Below are 19,163 nucleotides of genomic sequence, written 5' to 3'. Positions count from 1 at the left end.
TACCAGAATCTGTGGTTAGCTGGGGTGCTGGGGGACCATGGTGGCCTTGGGGGCCACATGGCCAGTTCAGCTGAGGTGCTGTGCCCCATGGCTGGACACTGGTACTGTGTTCTGTTCCTCTGGAGATCTGCCTGGCACACCAGCTGTGAGAAAAGGCACTGAGAACTCACATCCCCTCTTCCAGAGCATTTTGTAAGCATCAGCGCACTTGATTTTGGAAGAGGGAAAGGTGGACGTTCTCCTGTAGGTGAAGATGTTGGTATGTGGCACCACAAGTCTGTACCCTGGATGCTTTCCTGGGAGCTGTAAGCCTGTACCTGCATATGGCATGATAGCAGTGTCTCTTGGAGCATGAAATATATGTATCAACTATCTCATTATTTGTGATTTTCTTTACAGGCACATTTTCTTTTTGTGAGCAGAAGAGATGGATTTGAAAAACGGAAGATTATGGTGTAGCTTAAACTAACTGCATAAATATCAGTGAGGACAAAGTGTTTCCTTGGAAAATAAGTAGGGTTCTCTGTGCAACAAGGATGCCAAGGTCCTGTCCTTGGTGACTCCAGGTGGTTCTGCAGTCACCAGGAGGACACAGTGTAGGGCTCTGATGACCTCGGGAGTGCTCCTCAGGGCTGCGGCCTGCCTGCAGCCTTGCTGCTCCTTGTTTGCTTTTTTGTCCCCTTTTGGCTTCATAATCAGGTGAGTTCCCATCTGAAGGGACCTTGCACTGTCCTCGTGCCATCTCTTTTCATAGGTACCTGCTCTGTCTGGGGGATCAAGTGTTCCATCTTCTCTGAGCTGATTTATTTAACTGCTCCCTGAGCCTCTGGATGGACATCAGGCTCTGAGGCAGAAGTTTTGGTGTGAGCTGCACCAAATGTGGGCAGCAGCCTCTGCTGTGGCCACTGGTGAGGTGCAAAGGCTGCAGGGTGGCTTCTCCCAGGCTTTGCATTCCAGGTGTAGCAAACCTGCTACCTTTCACCTTTGCAAGCTTATTTTCTGCTTCTTCCTTGTGGAAGATTGAAAGGTGGGAGCCCAGGATGGCCATTAAATGAGGAGACTCCCTGGCAGCCTGGGTTATGTGCGCTGCCTCAGCCGGTCAGGTGGCAGGCTGGGGCTGTCCCCTGAGTGCAGGGACAAGCAGTGGCTGTGTCCATGCAGCTCCTTCATGCACCACAGAGGAGCACAGGAGAGAAAAGGGCTGGGAGCGGTGGAACTTCAGCTGCAGGGGGGATGCGCTGTATGAAAAATAAACTGTCAAAACAAGGAAACAGAGTGTTTGAAAACAAAAACCCAGAGTTTAATTTAGGGATTTGAGAAGGGATTTGTGCAGCTGTGCCTGTGGAAGCTATTTGTGCCCCTTGGGCCCGGAGGCAGTGCCAGGGCTGGAGAGCCAAGCCTGCTCCTGTGAGTTGCTGGTGGGAGGACATTTGCTTTCTCTGAGGTCTGCTCCTCCTGCCAGCCTGCCCTGCTGGGATGCTTGGAAAACCCATTGTCATCTGCTAATAATTATTTAAATCCGTGAGGATCCTGTTCCTGTGTGTGTTTACCAGGCCTGGGGCTCATGCTGCATCCTGCTCTGCTCTCAGATGCTGTCATGCCTCTGCTGCCATTGCACACAAAAACAAGGCATGAGCAGACTGGAAAATACTCAAGGCTATTTAGCAGAAAGGACATGAATTCAGTGTACAAAGCTGCATGTTTATAGATTAAATGGCTGAAAGCATTTTAACAGATGAATGCTTTAAAGTTTCTATGCAGGTCTTTTTATCTGGATGAGTGTGGTCTGGTGGCTGTGAATGCAGGCTTGGCTCAGCTCTGGCTGGAACCAGCAGCAGCCAAATGACAGTGCAAGGGGACACGAGGATGCGCCCAAAGTGGGCAGTCGTGCCCTTTGCTGAGCATGGGTCTGGCCTTTTGGTGGGAGTCACAGAACTTCATCCGGGCTGGAGCACCACAGCTGCACTGAGGGGAAGCCAATTAAACTTAATATTGCATTAGAAAATGTCATGCACAGGTAATGCTGTTTTAAAGGCAGAGATCCCCCCTGATAACATCAGAAGGTCTCAGAAATGACAATACTTGAAATGGCTGGGGAGGGTTCTGTGTCACCTGTGAGTGCTGGCTCAGTTCTGGTCTCAACACCCTCCTGAGCGTCACAGACGTGCCGATTTTGGACAGAGCATCATGAAGGTGCAAACCCCCTTTCTTCAGGGAGTGAGGGACCAGAGCTCTGGGGCACCTGTGTGGGATGAGCTGGGGGTGTGTGGCAGCTGCCATCATTGTGTCCTGGTCTGCCTTAGGGCAGTTGCGCCATGGCTCCTTTCAAGCAGCCTGTGCCAGCTTTTTCTGAGATGGAAACTTCCTTTGTGGACAGGGAGAAGTGGTTGGCTCCTCTTTCACCAGTGCCTTCTCTTGGCTTTCTGGGGATGTTGTGAAATGTGTCTGTTTGGTGAAATTTAACTAATGACAAACAAATGCTTCATCACATGATAGTTCCTACTCCCCAGAAATATTTGCGTGTGCGGGGAGCTCAGCAAATCCTCCATTTCCTTACAGAACCCTTCTGAAACGAGAGTAAAACTCATCTTAGAGCTGTAGAAGAGATACCAAGGTTGTTTTTCCCTGCCCCCAAAAGCCACCAAGCTGCTCTGTGGCAGCCACGACCTTGGCCTTGGGGGCAGCTCTGTCTCCGTCGTCGCCGTCGCCGTCCCAGTTGTGTCTGCTCCGGCCGCTATCGCCCTGCTTGGGGCTCTGCACCAGGGCTGACACTTGCCACACTTTGTGCCAACTGCGAACCCCCTGCAGTTGTTTTGGTCTGACCTGAGCACTCTTGTGGCTCTGAGGGCCAGCACAGCCCCACAGAGTACAAACTTCCAGCCAGAGTCCCTCCTGTGCCCTCAGTGGTGGCGAGAGGCTGTGGCACTGCTGTGCACTGGCACCTTGGGGCAGGTGGCACCTGGGGCTTTGCCCAGAGTGCTGCCAGCCCTGCAGCTTCTCCAGGCACCTCTTTGGCTCATTGGCCTGTGTTGTGTATTACCTTCACGTTTTGAGAACACCCTGTAAATGTCCCTAGGAAACTGGGAAATGGATTGTAAAGGGAACCATTAGCATAGCTCATTCTGAGTTGCTAGAACATTTTCACATTATGTTTTTCTTGCAATTCTCTCTCTAAAAATAAAAAAGAAAAGGCAAACTGGTGCTGTTTTGAAGTCAAGGGCATTCCTGGGCAGATGCTTTGGCTCTGGGCAGTGGCTGCTGGCAGGGAACCCTGTTGGTGCTGCAGGGCCTGTGGTAGAACCACTCTCCACCTGCCTAAACACCATCTCCTGCCCCTTGGGGTGTGGGGCTGTGCACACCCTGCCAAGCCTTGCCCCAGGAGGAGCCTGTCCCACGGCCAGGACTCACCTTCCGTGTCAGCCAGTGTCCTGCAGTCTCCATCTGTTGGTGGCAGTGGGGACAAGGGTGGCTGAGCATGGAGGGGTGTGCAGGCAGCCCTGCCCAGCCCCGTCCCTGTCAGGGGCACATGCATGGAGTATTCTGGATGCACACCTGCTGGAAGGTATTTCTGCACTTGCACAAATCTCTCCATACATGAGCAGCTCTTTAAAAGCTGTTTCAGAAGCCACTCAATTGCAAACCTGCTTTGCAGTTTCAGATAATTAATCCTCAAAAACACCCCAGGGTCCTCTGGGAGTCCCATGTCTATTGTCACGACACCTGCTGCTCATGGCACACAGTGCTGAGCGTGGGGGAGACACAGGGGAAGCCTGATGGAAACAGGGAAATGAGCACTGCTGGATTTCTGACTGCACAGAGAGGAGAAAAGAGGTGTTGGGCCATTAGCAGGAAAGCCTGTTATGTGTGAACCTAAAACACACTGGATAAATAAGACATTTTTAGCCAGGCTTTTCTATATGCTGCTGGTATTCCTCAGCAGGGCCTGCTCTCCAGCAGCCCCTCTCACCCAGTGCCAGGGCTCTGGAGCACATGGGGGGATGTGGGAGCACCAGGAGGGCAGGTGGGATGCCATGTAAGACAAGAAAGGAACGTGTTTTTTGCAACAGGATTTGACTATGGCAGGCACGGTGCAGCCAACTGTGTCTCCTCCATTTAATCAGTAATTCCAGAAAAGCCTTGGAAATGGAGACGGCTGGGGAAGGCTGGTTGAGCTGCATCTACACATAAGTCACTGATTGCTCCTGTTAAAGAGATGAGAAATCACTCAGAAGGTTTCTACCATAAGAACTGAGGATTAAATTGCTGTTCCAGTTATTGAGGTGGGATCTGCACAGCTCCCAGGTGAGGGACAGGCGAGGACAGTGGGGCTTTTCTGGATGTAAAGGTTTTTTCAAGAAGTCCCATCTTTGTCACACTGTTGATGTAACCTGATTTCTCAGAGCTCACCTACAAGCAATAAACAATGCCAAAAATGAAAGGAGATCTAATTTTATGAAAAAGTTGCTGTGACTTGGAGACTGTTAAAAGCTAATTGCCTCATTCAGTGGTTGCAGATAAATGAGTTCTGGTAATTAACTCAACGTGCTGGTGCTTCCCAAACTGCCTGGACATGTTGGCTCCTGATTTGGATAAGCCCCTCTCCTCCTACCATGCCCTCTGGAAAAGCAGTTTCTCCAAGGATCTGATCAAACAGATCAGATCAGGCTGGGGAGGGGACAGTACCAGCTGAGAGAGGAGAATCTGGGTGTGTGGAATGGTGAGGTGTTGGAGAAGGGGAGTGCAGTGCTGGGACATTTTGGCATGGTGGTTAACGTGGCATCGAGTGGTTGGCAGTGTCGTGCTCTGCCTTGTTTGGTGCATGAGCTTCATTACTGAAGCCAAAATTCCATGAGCACTGCAACAGCCAGTCTCAGTCACCTTCTGTGCCTAGGCTGTGCTGTCACTGTGGGTCACTGTCACTGTACTTTGTCACACTTTGTCACACACTGCACGCAGTGGGCAGGGTCTCTGCATGGTCAGGGCCAGGCTTGGCTCAGTTGTTGCTTTGCTCACCCTCTTGCTGCTCAGTGCTTGGCTGATCCATCCCTGCAGTTCTGCCATGACCCTGCTCCCCTCAGCTTGCCCTGAGCACATTTGCTGACCCTTCTCTTGTCCTCTCTGCCTTATGCTGCAGGTTGGAGCCGGGCCGTGACCATGTCCTGCCCATTGATTATTACTTCCCACCTCAGAAGACCTGTCTGATCTGTGGAGATGAAGCATCTGGGTGCCACTACGGAGCCCTGACGTGTGGGAGCTGCAAAGTGTTCTTCAAACGGGCAGCTGAAGGTAATGGGGACAGGAAAGGGAAGGTCACTGCCCCACTGTGGTGGCATTCTAAGATTTCTTAAACCAGGAAGGGAGAAAAATCAAAGATAAATTGATTTTCCTCTCTGGCGTTTGTAATTTCATTTTACAGATTGTTCTCAAAAAGTAGCCAAACCAGTTTGCCAAAATATAATTCTTTCCAGTGGCATTGAGCAACCTCATCTCTGAGAAGGTGTCTCTGCCATGGCAGGGATGTGGCCCAAGATGGTCTTTAGGGTCCCTTCCAACCCAAATGTTTCTGTGATTCCATGATTATCTTAGTGACCTGGTGAGAGCCTGGAGCAGTCAGTTCCTGCTGCTCTTGTTGACTCCCCAGAGTGCTTTAAGCTCCCATCAGCCCACCTATGGTCTCAGATGCACAGGGGAGGCTTTTCCTCTCCTGCAGCCCTTCCAGAGGGTCCCTTCTGTGAGTGCCCACAAAACAGCACAACCCTGTGTCCACCAGGAGCCCTGCTCTGACCTTGGGGTCTGTGATCCTTCTCCCCAGCCCATGAGAAAGCAACTCCTCCTTCATGTCCAGCTCCACAGTGTCAGGGTCTCCAGGGATAAATGTGAGCCCAAATGTTCCCTCTCAACAGCAAGGTCTTTGCAACACCTTTCCTGGGGAATGAACAAGCAGAAGCTCCCAGCCCAGCTGTTTCCTGAGGCTGTGCCTCAGCAGTGGCTGGTTCCTACCTGCAGTTCAGAGTTGTGGTTCTTGGGCAGCAGGGAGAGCCTCTGGTGTGGAAGATGAACTGTCCAGCAGTGTAACGTGCCTGTGGTCACTCATCAGCCTTGCTGTCAGGAGAGATGAGCCAACACAAGCCATCATCTTTCCTTCTTGCTGATACAATTTATGTGGGCAGCTGTTGTCACTGGCTGTGGCGTCCTCTGGAGAGGGCAGGCAGCAGAAAGAGGACGGAGTTTCTGTCTCACCATGGCCTTCCCCTGTACCCAACCTCTCCTGCCCATGAGCAGAGGTCCCAGCCTAGGGTGCTCACCTGCTGTTGTCAGAATGTTGCTTCTACATCAATTAGATCAATTAGCATTATCCTGCCTCTTGTTGGAGTCGTGTTTCCCTCATTCCCCTGTGCCAGGAGCCAACTTGTCAGTGCTGGTTCAGGGAAGAATAGGGGCTGTGCCACAGGGGACATCAGTGTTGCCAAAAAGAGCAGTCAAACAATTAACAAATAGTTAACAAATTTTGCATATTTCTCCCAAGTAAATCATTTGCAGATCTGTCTCTGCTGCACACCAGCTCTGTGTCAAGCCAAGTGGGTTGGCTTGTGCAGCCAGAGTAAATAACAGATGCTTGTTTAAGTCAGCAAGTTATTGTTGATTTATAGTAAGTGGAGGCTTGGCTCTCAGTCAGATGAGGTGCTGCTGGAGTGCCTGTGTCTGCGGGTGTCTGTGGGAGCTGTGCTCCCCTGGCACCAGGGTGGGTCACAGGGACCAGAGGTGCCCACGGGCAGAGGGGCAGCCTGGGCTGCTCTGAGGCATGTGCTGTGGAGCTGTTTCCTCTCCTGGTGGTGTTATATCATTGATTTAAATGTTAATTTTGGTCGTGTTGGGATTGGGCAGCAGCCCTTTGTCTTTCCTGAGGAGCCATATGTGTGTGCAGGGGGCTGCCAAATTGTCAGGCTTCATCTTATGCTACCCTGAGGTACATGGCTAAGTCTTTATTTTAGGGAAGTGACAATAAATTGTGCTCCTTTATAGGTACTGAATGCAGAGATGGCAGGTGGTGATTTCTGTTCTAACTTTTGGTGAGTTTCCAGACAGATCTCTTCCTTCTTCAAGCTGAGCAGCATTACTGAAAGCTGATATTTCAGCACGTTCTCATGTTTTAAAGTCCATAAAATGCCTCTCAGAAAACCTCCAAGTCTCGCCCTTGGAGACTTTACAGCAGTAGATCAAAATGCTTCCCCATGAGAAAAGAAACCTGTTACCTTCCTGGTGCTGGTGTCAAGCCACAGCCTTCAGTGGAGGGAGCAGCAGAGGCTGTGACTGGAGCAGCACAAACAGCATCTTGGAGGGGAGGGAAATAGCTGGGCACATCATTTCCTTTTTATTATATTCTTCTGAGATAGTAGTGAACTTATCTGGCAGGGATTCCGGGGTATTTAAGGAGGTTTTATGGACATGCACTGGCTTCTAAGGAGTGAGAAAGGAAAAAAGATTAAAAAAAAAGGTTGTGACACTGATTCTTCTTCCCTTTGGACACACTGAGAGTTTTATGGGCAGGAGCAGGTCACCCCTGCTTTAATGGAATATTTGACAGATTTGAGGGGCTTCACAAGTTCAGTTTCAACTGCTTTTCCCAGAAAGATGCTGAAGAGTTAATAGAAAAGGCAGGAATGTTGTCTTGTCTCGTTTTGCTGGCTCTTGTGATTCACAGACTCTCTCAAGATGTCCAGGCTGTGTCCAGGCCAGCCCTGAAGCACACCCCACAGACTGGTGGGGACTGCCTCACCTGCAGGGTCACCAGCCTCGATTGGTGACCAAGCCCAGCTCTCCCTTGCAGTCACCAGCCCCAGAGCCCCAGCAGGGAGAGTCCAGAGGGCTGGGAGGCTGCCCTGGCACCAGGGTGCTGCTCCCCTGCTGCCACAAAGGAGGGCTCCCCCTCCTCATCTGCTGAGCAAAAAGTTCATCCAGCTCAGCACAGGTGTTGTTTTTCCCTTCAGGCAGGACACCTCTGGGTGTGGTGAGCATGGCTGGGGTGGGTTGAAGACATGGGAGTTCAGTCCTTGTGATGCCACCCTGGTCCCTGAAACAGAAAAATGCTTCAAACAAGGCAGCTCCTGTGTCAGTGAGCAGCCCAGGGGTTCCTGCTCTCCCATTCTGTCCAGGAGGGGGATCATCCTTCCTTGCAGACCTTCCTTGTCCCTCTGAGGTTTCTGAGATCTGCTGGTGACTTTAGCCAGCCCAGAGCTGCCCACACAACATTCCTGGCAGTGTAGGACTGGGATGCTTTGGGCTGTGCTCCTGATGGGGCTGTCTTTAAATAGCAGAGAGCTAAATGAAAAAAATAACACAGTATTTGGCAATTTTCCTAGCAGGCACCCAGCCAGGCTGCTGTGCAGACTGCTCTGAGTGCCTCCATCATTCTCCATATGGATTAGTGTTCTATGTTCTGACCTGCTGAGGATTAGCCTTACACCAGAGAGATGTCTCTGGGCCAACTCAACAGTTTCTTGCCAGATTTAAAGATGACACCAAGTTAAAGTAAACGTTTGCAAAGATCCTTGCCATGGTATAAAAAACTCTCTCCTCCTTCCCAGGCTGATGTGACATGCAAAGAAATTGAGTCTGCAGAAGATTCAGTGGTGCTGCAGCATCACGATGCTCCAGTGGTGGGTTTCTCATGACTGTTTGGGTGTTATTTGCCTTAAAATGTCATGGGGAGAGCAAAAGATGGGACGACCAGAGCACAGGGAAAGCTCTGTGTGCTTTCCCTATGCTCACTGGTAAATACAGAGGGCTATTCAGGAAACAACTTTGCAAAGGTACTTCCTCAGAATGGCTCAGTGCTGGCTCCTGGGAGCTTTGTGGCTGAGCCCTCCTGAGTTATTAATAGGAGCATCATGTGGGAAGGTGCCAGCACCAAACCCCCAGGCTCAGCTCTGGGCATGGCCCTGCTGGTGACAGCCCCAAGGAGCAGAGGCTTTCCAGGGGAGCTCTGGAGCCTCCCTGGTTCCATGAGACCCAGGGGAATTGCTTTCGCAGAAAGCTTGGCCTTATCCCCCAGCTGTTAAAATTCAGTTTATGTCCTGAAATATGAGGATCTCTGTCTTCCAAAAGGCATTTACTGGTTTGTCACATTTACGGTCGTATATCTTGCTCCAGATGTTTGCAGAGATTACTTTGTTCTCTGGAGGAGAAAGTTAGTCTGGGCACAACAGCTCATGTGGCAACAGGCTGTTAGATGATTCCTCTGGATTGAGCAACTCACCTCCATAAATCATTATTTTTATCAAGAAGACCTGGAGAGCAGCTCTTCCCCTTGGCTCCCAGTGTGTGCTGTGGTCCCAGGAGATGAGTGGCAGGGCTCAGAGGTGGTGGAAGAGTCCTTCTGCCTGGTGTGAGGGGGCCCAGGAGGGGCCCAAGGGGGGGGGACGTTCCAAGCAGAGGGGACACAAGCACTGCAGTGTGTTCATGGTGGGGGCTGCTGCAAAGATGCTCTCTTGGGGTGCCTGTGCTGGTCTGGAAGGCAGAGAGTGCTGGGTGTGACTTCCCCCCTCACCTGTGCACATGTCAGACAGGACCTGGGGGCAGGGGGGGATGTGGGGCTTCTCTGGGTGACATCTGCAGTGTCCTCGGCTGGGCAGTGGTCTATAGGGGAAGGACAGGCTGGGTGATGGGCCTTGCAAAGAGTGGGAATGCTGGGGAGCAGAGTGGGTGTGAGGTTTGGACCTGTATGTACAGGTTTGCAAAGCAAGAGCCTCTGCCTTGCAGTGGCAGGAGAAAACACCTCTGTTGTTTGCAGGGGAGAAAAGAAAACAAAGAAGTAGTTTCAGTGTTAAACTCTAGAGAAGGAAAAACCAGCACATTTATCTTTAAATAAAGAGCAGCTGATTGCAAATATCTCACCTTGCTCTGGAATGAAGAGAGTGAATTACCCTGAAATTAGAAACAGGTCTCTGTGTGTGAGAAGGGAAGGAACTTCCCTCCACTTCAGAGGGAAGGAACTCATCTGCTTACCAGCCACCCTTCCCTGTTCTCCTGCCTTTTAGAGCTGGTGGTTCCTCTCCTGGTGGTTTAGGGGAAATCTCTGCATCCCCAGGAATTAGGGTGAGGTGAGCTCAGCTCATTCTCACGCCCAGCAGCAGCAGCACCATGACCTGCTGTGGCTGTTGGGTTCTCTTTTTGTTACTGGAGAACAGCATAAAGTAAACAGGGCTCACTTGTGCAGGCCCAGACAACAGAGAGCAGGTTCCTGCCCCAGAGAGCCTGTCCATGAACCATGAAGCTGGCCTGGCCATGTCAGCAGTCTCACTGTACCGTGACCGTGGGGAGAGCTGTGGCTGCAGCTCACAGCCTGTGCTGCTCTCTCTGGGGTGGCACTGCCATCCTGCAGCCTCCTCCAGCACGCCCTGTTTGTCCTCTGGGCCCCTCTGCCTGCTCGTGGCTCGTGGGAGAGGCTCCCTCTCCATGTCCCTGCTCAGCAGTTCTGGAGCTGGGAGGTGCTGCTGAGGAGCAGATGGGAAACAGCACAGTGGAGCAAGGCTTGGACTCCACTACCAAACCTCATGTGTGCTCCCTCCCCTGGGGACAGAGCAGGGTGGGGATGAGCCCACATGTTGGGGTCTGTCCAGATCCTGGGGGTGAGCCTGGGGCTGTGGGGTGCTGCTCCTGACACAGCTGTGCCTGATCGTGGAACACTCTTGGGGGGCTCAGGCAGCCAGATCTGCTTCCAGCTCTCCATTCCCAGAAAGTAGGGCACCCGTTTGTGAGTACCTAAGAAGGTTGAGTGGAGCGAGTGTGGCCTCAGCTCTCAGTGCCCCTGGCACAAAAATAACTGCAAGTAACCCAGTTTCAGCTGAAGTTCTTTGTTACTCATCCTCCTCCTCAATGAGCTGCTGAAAGGGAGGATGGTGTTTGCACTCCCCTTAGGGTCCTTAGCGATTTAGGTGTCATCCAGGCTTGCCTCAGTATCCCTCCCATGGGAAATGAGCCAGGGAGAAGGTGAGAAGAGCTGTTCTGAGGACAGTGTTAAAATGATTTAACAGGTGTGAGATGTGGTGAGTAATGCAGGTGATGGCTGAGGCACAGGGGTGTGTGATGATCCACTTTGAAGAGGGCAGTTCTGAGAAGGTCAAACATGGGGTGTTTGTGCAGCCCCTGAGTGCTGTGGGAGGAGTGGGCTGGGTGCTGAGCCCTGCCAGGGGGGTCTGTGGGGGTGACAGTGGCAGCTGGTCCTGCCAAAACTGTGGCCAGGGACGAGTTGGGGGACCCAGGAGCCCCAGTGAAAGCCTCAGGCAGTGGCAGTGAGGGCAGCAATGGGGGGGGTGTGGGGGTTGTAAAATCTGTGTACCAAAATTGGTGCATCTCATGTCAAAACTGGCACATTAATAGGTTGGATTCAGCCTCACCTTATTCATAGACTTCTGATGACTCCTGAGGGCTGTTCCTACAGGAATGCAGAAAGTAACCCCTTGCAGGATAATAAATAAAGGTCATTGGCCTTTATTTATTAACCCCTGTGGGCTGTTTCTGGGTCTATAAGCTGCACCTCTCTGTGGTGTGCTGAGTCCAGTTTGGTTTGGAGCAGCCTGAAGAACATCAGATAAATCCTGATCCAGTAAATGTGTTCAAACTTGACAAGAAAAGCGATGATTCTTGGCTTGTCTGGCAAATGGGGCAGTGAAAAAAAGCTGTGGCCTGGAGCTGCACGAGCTGCTCTCTGAGCAAGTGCAGGCTGAGTCTGAGGTATGGCTGACTCTCACCATAAGGAACTTCTGAATTTCCTGCACCTCCCCAAAACCCACAGCTGCACAAGGTCCTCTGTATGGGGAGTTGCTGGTCCCAGTTCCCTCCAGGCTGACTGCAGATACATCCCAGGGGACAGGGTGGCATCAGACTCACCTGTGGAGCAGCAGCTCCCCAACCCCAATATCTGTAGATACAACAGACCCAACTGGTACCAATGGGTTGCACAAAAAATAATTCAGCCCCAAAAAAATCTGTAGAGCATCGTGGTTCTGAGGGGACTGATAGGTGAGTATTGTGGCAGAAGGATCAAACTGTGGGGTTTGTTCTGGGAGAAAACCCCCAAAAGCCATGCAATGGCTGATGGGTGGGTGACGTTGGATGACATTGGATGGATGGGTGACATTGGATGACATTGGATGGATGGGTGACATTGGATGACATTGGATGGATGGGTGACGTTGGATGACATTGGATGGATGGGTGACGTTGGATGACATTGGATGGATGGGTGACGTTGGATGACATTGGATGGATGGGTGACATTGGATGACATTGGATGGATGGGTGACGTTGGATGACATTGGATGGATGGATGACATTGGATGACATTGGATGGATGGGTGACATTGGATGACATTGGATGGATGGGTGACATTGGATGGATGGATGACACGGATAGATGGATGACATTTAAAAAACAAGAACCAAACTCTCCAGGCTGCCCTTGGTGATCCCAAAAGAGCCCAGCCTGTCTCTCTGCTGGCACCCAGCACCCATGCTGTGTCTCTCTGGTGTTTTAGGTAAACAGAAGTACCTCTGTGCCAGCCGCAACGACTGCACCATCGACAAGTTCCGGCGGAAAAACTGCCCCTCGTGCCGCCTGCGCAAGTGCTACGAGGCCGGGATGACGCTCGGAGGTACGGCCAGGGTCCCCCCTGGGGCCCTCTGTGTCACCTGGGGGATGAACAGTCATCAGTAAGGGGCTGGAAAATGAGGCTGATGGATACACCCTCAGCAAACGTTTTCAGGGTTGTACTAGCAAAATGGGGAATTTCAATAGCTTTTGTTTGTGTTTCAGGAAAAGTTATTTTTCCCTCATTTCAAACCTTGTGAATCTAAAAGAGTTTAACAGCAGGGTGAGTTGGTTCTGGCTCCTGGAGCCTCAGAGCAGAGCACTCCCCTCTTTTGATGGGATTATTCCAAGGCAGAAAGGAGCAATTTCTTGGTGAAATTACAAGCTCAGTGTTTTCTTTTGCAGGATGGAAGCTGCTCCTGTGTCCCTGTTCCTTGTTACAATTTTTCTCTGTTCCCAAACCTGTAGCCCTACTAAAACTAACAGGGTGCTGATATCCAAAATCTGAGGTTTTCTGCTCATAGTCTATAAGCTAGTGTTGATCACTGGGTGTCTCCTTGTTGAGTACATTTGATGAAATTCTTCCCTGTGTGGTGAGGCCCTGGCACAGGGTGCCCAGGGAAGCTGTGGCTGCCCCATCCCTGGAAGTCCCCAAGGCCTTGTAAACTTGGACAGGGCTTGGAGCAAGCTGGGATAGTGGAAGGGGTCACTGCCCATGGCAGGGGGTGGAACTGGATGATCTTTAAGGTCCCTTCCAAACCTAAATCACACTGTGATTCTGTGAGGAGGAAAAAATCCTGGAAAAGGGCACTGAAAGACCTGCCCCGGCTGGGAAGCCCTGGATTGAGGGGGCTTCTGGGGCTGCAGAGGGGAGCCCTGGCAGTGCCAGGCACAGCACAGGGGGACAGAGGGAGCCCAGACTGCTTGGGTGTGTCAGCATTTTTGGGTTAAATCCTGACCCCATTGCTGGGATGGGCTGAGCCTCCAGAGCTGCTGGGCTGCAACAACACTGTCTTGAAGGACTTGTTCCTGAAGTGGCTCTGATTTGTGACTCACCAAGGAGCAGAGGCTTTCGTTTGATTTCTCCCCAAAGATCCCAAAAGGCAGTGCAGTCCTCCCTCCCTTTCCTTAGCTTATTTTAAGTGCTTTTTTCTGGTGAAGTTTCCATAAGTAGGAGAAGACATACATCAGTGTAACCCTCTTCTGCAGGACACACTGACAAAATTAATGCTAATACGGATACCCCGCTCCCTTCTTTTTTTCTTCAGCTCTTTGGGTCACCCTGACCTGTTCTGCCTGGTCTATTTTAGATTTGGTTTGGATGTCGGTGTAAAGGCAATTGTTACAAACAGGCAAGCTTGTGGTTGCCCACAGTAACCTCTCCCACAGCGGAGGCAGGGCGTTTGAAATCACTCCCAGGCTCCAACCAGTTGCTTTTAACTGGTGGTTAATTACAGTCACTGATGGGGTACATCCCTGGTGCTCTGGTGGGGGAGGAGGAGGAGGAGAAGGAGGAGAAGGGGGAGGTGGCACACTGAATGCCTTCTGCAGGCTCTGCTCTGGAACAGGATGGCAATGTGTTGAAGCACTTCATTATTGATTGAGATCACAGTGACCTGCAAGCTGGTATCCACTAAGTAGGATCTTCTCTCTATAGAGAGGGAAAAGATACTGTAGAGAGGGAAAAGGAAAAAAAAAAAGAGCAAAAAGCCAGTGATAATGCTGTTTTAGTGTATTGGGTCCTAGTGGTGTGCTGGCCTGTGCCCACCATCCCACTGCACCTGTGCCTGCTGCTGGGGAAGATGCTGCAGGGATCCTGCCAGCCCTGAGCCCAGGAAATGTCCTGGAATGGGCACAGCTGCAGGGATTCTCCCAGCCCTGAGCTCAGGAAATGTCCTGGAATGGGCACAGCTGCAGGGATCCTGCCAGCCCTGAGCCCAGGAAATGTCCTGGAATGGGCACAGCTGCAGGGATCCTGCCAGCCCTGAGCTCAGGAAATGTCCTGGAATGGGCAGAGCTGCAGGGATCCTGCCAGTCCTGAGCTCAGGAAATGTCCTGGAATGGGCAGAGCTGCAGGGATCCTGCCAGCCCTGAGCCCAGGAAATGTCCTGGAATGGGCACAGCTGCAGGGATCTTGCCAGCCCTGAGCTCAGGAAATGTCCTGGAATGGGCAGAGCTGCAGGGATCTTGCCAGTCCTGAGCCCAGGGAGCATGAGAGGTGCCAGGGGCTATTCCTGTGGGCACTCCAAGCTCCTGTGCCTGCAGCCAGAGCTGGCAGCCACCCATGCTGCAACCATGTGGGTCCTGGCTGGAGCAAAAACACAAAACATGTGTAATTCCTTTCATTTTGTTTAGAGTAGGGCTAGAAATCTTCTGTAGTAACAGCCAAAAGCTTGTGAAAGTCCAGGCTTGAGGCATAGGTGTGTTAATTCAGTCCTAATTCAGGTGCAGCTGCTGGGGGCAGAGCAGAGCTGCTGTCTCACCACACAGTGGGTATTGATTCCAGCCAGGGGGAATTTGACACAATTTTTGCAGAGCCATTGCAGCAGTTACAATCAGTGTTACAATCAGGCTGTACCTGATTTTTCATCTGGTCTGCCCTTGATTTACAGCAGTTGGATCTTTATTACAACTTGGTTTGCTTGATTAAAACCCCTAATTTTATTGATTTTCTGTCCCTGCAGTGGGTATTTATCACCTGTGACTCAATAACCCTTTTGCCTCGTACACAGCCACCAAAGTGACATTCCTTACCTCCTTGCCCCAAGATGTGTTGTCAAATCTTCAGTGTCCTCATGGCTTCTGCAGCTTGCCAACACCTATCAGCCCTTGTCTGCTGACCTCAGTCCATCTGTTCTTAATGTTCATGCCCATTTTCCCATCCATACATTGCCATATGGGCTGGTTGAGTGAAAATGGTTAAGTCTGGTTTTGGGGTGAATGAGCCACCCTTGTAAGAAACAAACCTGTCTGATGTTGTTTCAACACAGTAATTGCCTTGAGATGTATCACTAGGGAATTTGCAATAATTCAGCAGCACTATCTACTATTACATCCTTCAAGTTCTTTCCAGTCATGTAGACCTGATTGACTCAGATCTCTTAAATGTGTCTGCCACAACCAGTAATTTTATTATTATCAACTGAAATTGTTGTGCCAGACAAGATTGATAGCTTGACGGGTTCTGCTTTTGGCAAGCCTGGTGTGAAGTTCATAAAAACAGCAAAGGGCAGCAAGTTCTCAAACAAGTCCTGTTCTGCTCCTCGCTGTCCCACTGGCAGCTGAGCTCGACGTGTGCTGCAGGATCTCTCCATTGTAGCCAGTGCAAGAGCAGCTTCTTCCAGGTCTCTGTATCTTCCCTAAGTCCTGGCATCATGAAAATTGGTGCTGGAGCCCAGAGTGCTCCTTCCTCAGAGCTTTAGAAAGGCCTGTAAGGGAGATGCTTAAAATGTGCATCACTTTGGCCATCACTCTGAGTGTGCTCCCGGGGGTTCGTGCACTGCTGAATATTTTATTGTGATATATAATTGTGTCCTTTAAGCTTTTTTTCAAATCCATCCAATAGTTCCCCAGAGACCCCCAGGCCAGCTTGCAGGGCTTGGGGCAGTGCTGTGCTGCAGCTGTACCTTGAGGCCCTCTGGGCCCCTTGTCCCTGCTGACAGCCAAGCAGGAACATCCCAATATTAATCACATATCCTAAGGTTTCTCCCACCTTGGTTTGAAGAAGTGCAATGTAGACTTCTACCCAGCTTAGCTCATCCTAGAGTAAAAGCATTACAGATGTCTATAATTCCAATTTTTAAATTTTTGTTTATATTACCTGCCGAGTAGGAGCCACCACCACAAAGGAGTTTGGCACAGGTGACTGAGTAGAAGCCAGTCTTTACCTCTGAAGGTTTTCTCCACCTGGTAATGTCAGTATTTCAGTGCTCCTGGAATGCACAAACCCAAGGCTTGTCTGATAGCACAGCTAACACCCATTGTCACAGAGGAGTCTGGTTTGTGGCTGCAGTTTCAGAGCCAATGCAGTAGGTATTTGCTGTCTTCTCACTTCAGTCAGGATCTTTTCATACTAGATAATTAAATATTAAGGGAAAAAACCCAAGCATTTAAACCAAATGTGTGTTTTGTACATGTGAGCTTAGCTCACACACATGACCTGGGGCAGTGGTTATTTCTAAACCCAAACTCTGTCACAGGCTGCCCAAGTGGAGTCAGCATCCCTGGGGGGATTTAACAGATTTGTGGCTGTGTCACTTGGGGATTTGGGTTAGTGGTGGCCTTGGCAGAGCTGTGACTTTGGAGGCAAGGGAGAGGAGGCTGTATCAAACGAGTGGCTGATGGCCAGAGGCCATCACACTGTGCTGCAGCACTGTTTTCCTCTTGCTCTCCTTTATTTGTATTAATCCTTTCTCCTCCCTTTTTACAGAGAGGCCTGTTTTCATTGCCCATACAGCAGATCATACAGAGTACAAAAAAAAAAATCAGCATTTGGAGTTAATTTACAGAGCTGCACTTTGACTTGACATTTTTATGTTTTATTGCTTATTTTTCTAATTACAGCTGAAAGGAAATTCGAGATAAGTATCATATAATGAAGGAGCCAAAACCCCAAGGACAACTGGTTTGATGTTGTATTACCTGCTGAAGCCATGGGCTTTTGTTCTCTAATTAGTTGGGGTTTGGATTTGATGAGGGGTGGCAGGAGCAGGCCACCTGTGCTGAGCAATGTCGTGCTGGTATCAATGAGGGGAACATGGACTCTCCAAGACCTCTGGTATCACACCTCTGGAGTGCTGCAGCTGTGGTTAAGAGCCAGGTGTGTGGGGAAAACACCTTTTCATGTTGGGCACAGGCACAGGCACAGTCACCTGCTGCTTTGGTCCCCCTGCCAGCTGCCTGCTCTGCTGATGGGGCTCGTGAGGCTGCACAGCAGAGTGAGACCACCTGGCTTGGGTCCACTCCTGCTGGGTGGAGACTCCAGGAAAACAGCCCTGGAACCCCCTGCTGGCTTCTGAGATGTGTTTTGTGTAACATGTGTGCAGCGTGTTTGGGAGAGCCTGGCTGTGGGGCAGCAGGCATTGCAGGGAGGAGGCTTTTATCTCAGATGCATCCTGCTTCTGCCCTGCTCTGGGATGGCACAATCCCACTTGGGCATGCAAGTGCAATGTTTTTTCTCCCTGGAACATGACTGTATGCTGAGTTTATCATCTCGTGTTGCTCCTCTTTTTGATTGCATATGAGCAGTAGTTTGAGTTGAGTCAAAATCTCTTCTCTCTCTTCCCTGGATCTTCCTCTCTGTTTCTAAGTGGGAGTTAGAAACAAATCGTTGCAGGGGATGTAAATGATGTTGGTTTTTTTCCATGTCAGATTAACAACAAAATGGATTTTGTCACACAGTGTGTTCTCCTCTTAGGTGAGAGCTGCAATGCCATGGTCACTCCTTGGGCAGTGACCACTGAGGGAGGAGCTGCTGCTGGTCATCACTTTTCCTTTCTTCATAACTACAACAAGAAGCCCTGACATGTTTTTAACATGTTTTTAAATATCACACTAAACTGCATCTTTCCCACAGCCCGCAAGCTGAAGAAACTGGGTAACCTGAAGGCCCAGGATGACATGGATGGAGCCAGCTCGTCCAGCCCAACAGAGGAGCAAGCTCCCAAGCTGGTGATGACACGAATTGATGGCTACGAGTGCCAGCCCATCTTCCTCAATGTCCTGGAGGCCATCGAGCCTGGGGTGGTGTGTGCTGGCCATGACAACAGCCAGCCTGACTCCTTCTCCAACCTGCTGACCAGCCTGAACGAGCTTGGGGAGAGGCAGCTGGTCTACGTGGTCAAATGGGCAAAAGCTCTGCCAGGTGAGAAGGAAAGCAAACAAATCCCCTGCAGCTCCAAAGCCCATCTGCACTGCTGGGGGCAGGTGCAGAGGGGGTGGTCTGCAGCCCCTGTCCCATCACACAGCTCCTGGGGGACCATCTCCATGGACAGTGTGTGTGTCCCCTGCCTGTAGCAGCGTGGGACTTGTCTCTAGAGGGGCTGATGATGGGAGAAGGAACTGAGGTGTGATGGAATGTGTTGTAATTATACTCTGAGTTCACACAGCCCCTGGTCAGTGATACCATGTGGGCACAGGGCACTTTCCCCCATGGCAGGGCTGCAGCTGGTCTGGGCTCTGGATCCTGCTCTTCTCCCCCTCTTTCCATGGAGGTTTTGCTCCACTTCCAAGCTGTGTCTGCCAGCCCTGCAGAAGTGCCCTCTAGACAAGGATCAGCCCTGTCCCAGAACACCCCTGAAGTGATGAAAAGGGTAAATAGCAACAACATGGCAGAAGAGCATTGCAGAATCCCAAAAGGCTTTTCCTGGCAGTCACTCAGGTTGTCCATGTGATGGCCTGGTGTGATATATTTGTGATGCCTTCAGAGAAGTAATAGGGATCAGGAATTTTCCAGATTCTGGTCGGCAGGTGTAGTAAATGGAGCATCCTGGTGAATGATGTGTTCATTGAGCTGGATTTGCAAGGCATCTCTGCAAGGTTGGTGACATGCTGCCTGTTCCACCTTGTAATCCTG

The 19,163-nt window shown here is 50.8% G+C and overlaps 1 protein-coding gene across 1 annotated transcript in view; it reads left to right on the top strand.

The window, feature by feature from the left end:
• Positions 1 to 19,163, top strand: part of AR (androgen receptor) — a 40,818-nt gene that overhangs the window by 13,008 nt on the left and 8,647 nt on the right. Inside the window, exons 2-4 of the mRNA XM_071442250.1 lie at positions 5,135 to 5,286; positions 12,537 to 12,653; positions 18,165 to 18,452. Of these exons, the coding sequence (XP_071298351.1) occupies positions 5,135 to 5,286; positions 12,537 to 12,653; positions 18,165 to 18,452 (557 nt within the window). The remainder of the gene's footprint in view (positions 1 to 5,134; positions 5,287 to 12,536; positions 12,654 to 18,164; positions 18,453 to 19,163) is intronic.

This window comes from Agelaius tricolor, unplaced genomic scaffold, assembly GCF_023055355.1.
Source record: "Agelaius tricolor isolate 1412-34295 unplaced genomic scaffold, bAgeTri1.0.p SCAF_17, whole genome shotgun sequence".
NCBI lineage: Eukaryota > Metazoa > Chordata > Aves > Passeriformes > Icteridae > Agelaius > Agelaius tricolor.
The sequence above is the reverse complement of the archived record's forward strand: the minus strand, read 5'-3'. Positions and strand labels throughout refer to the sequence as shown.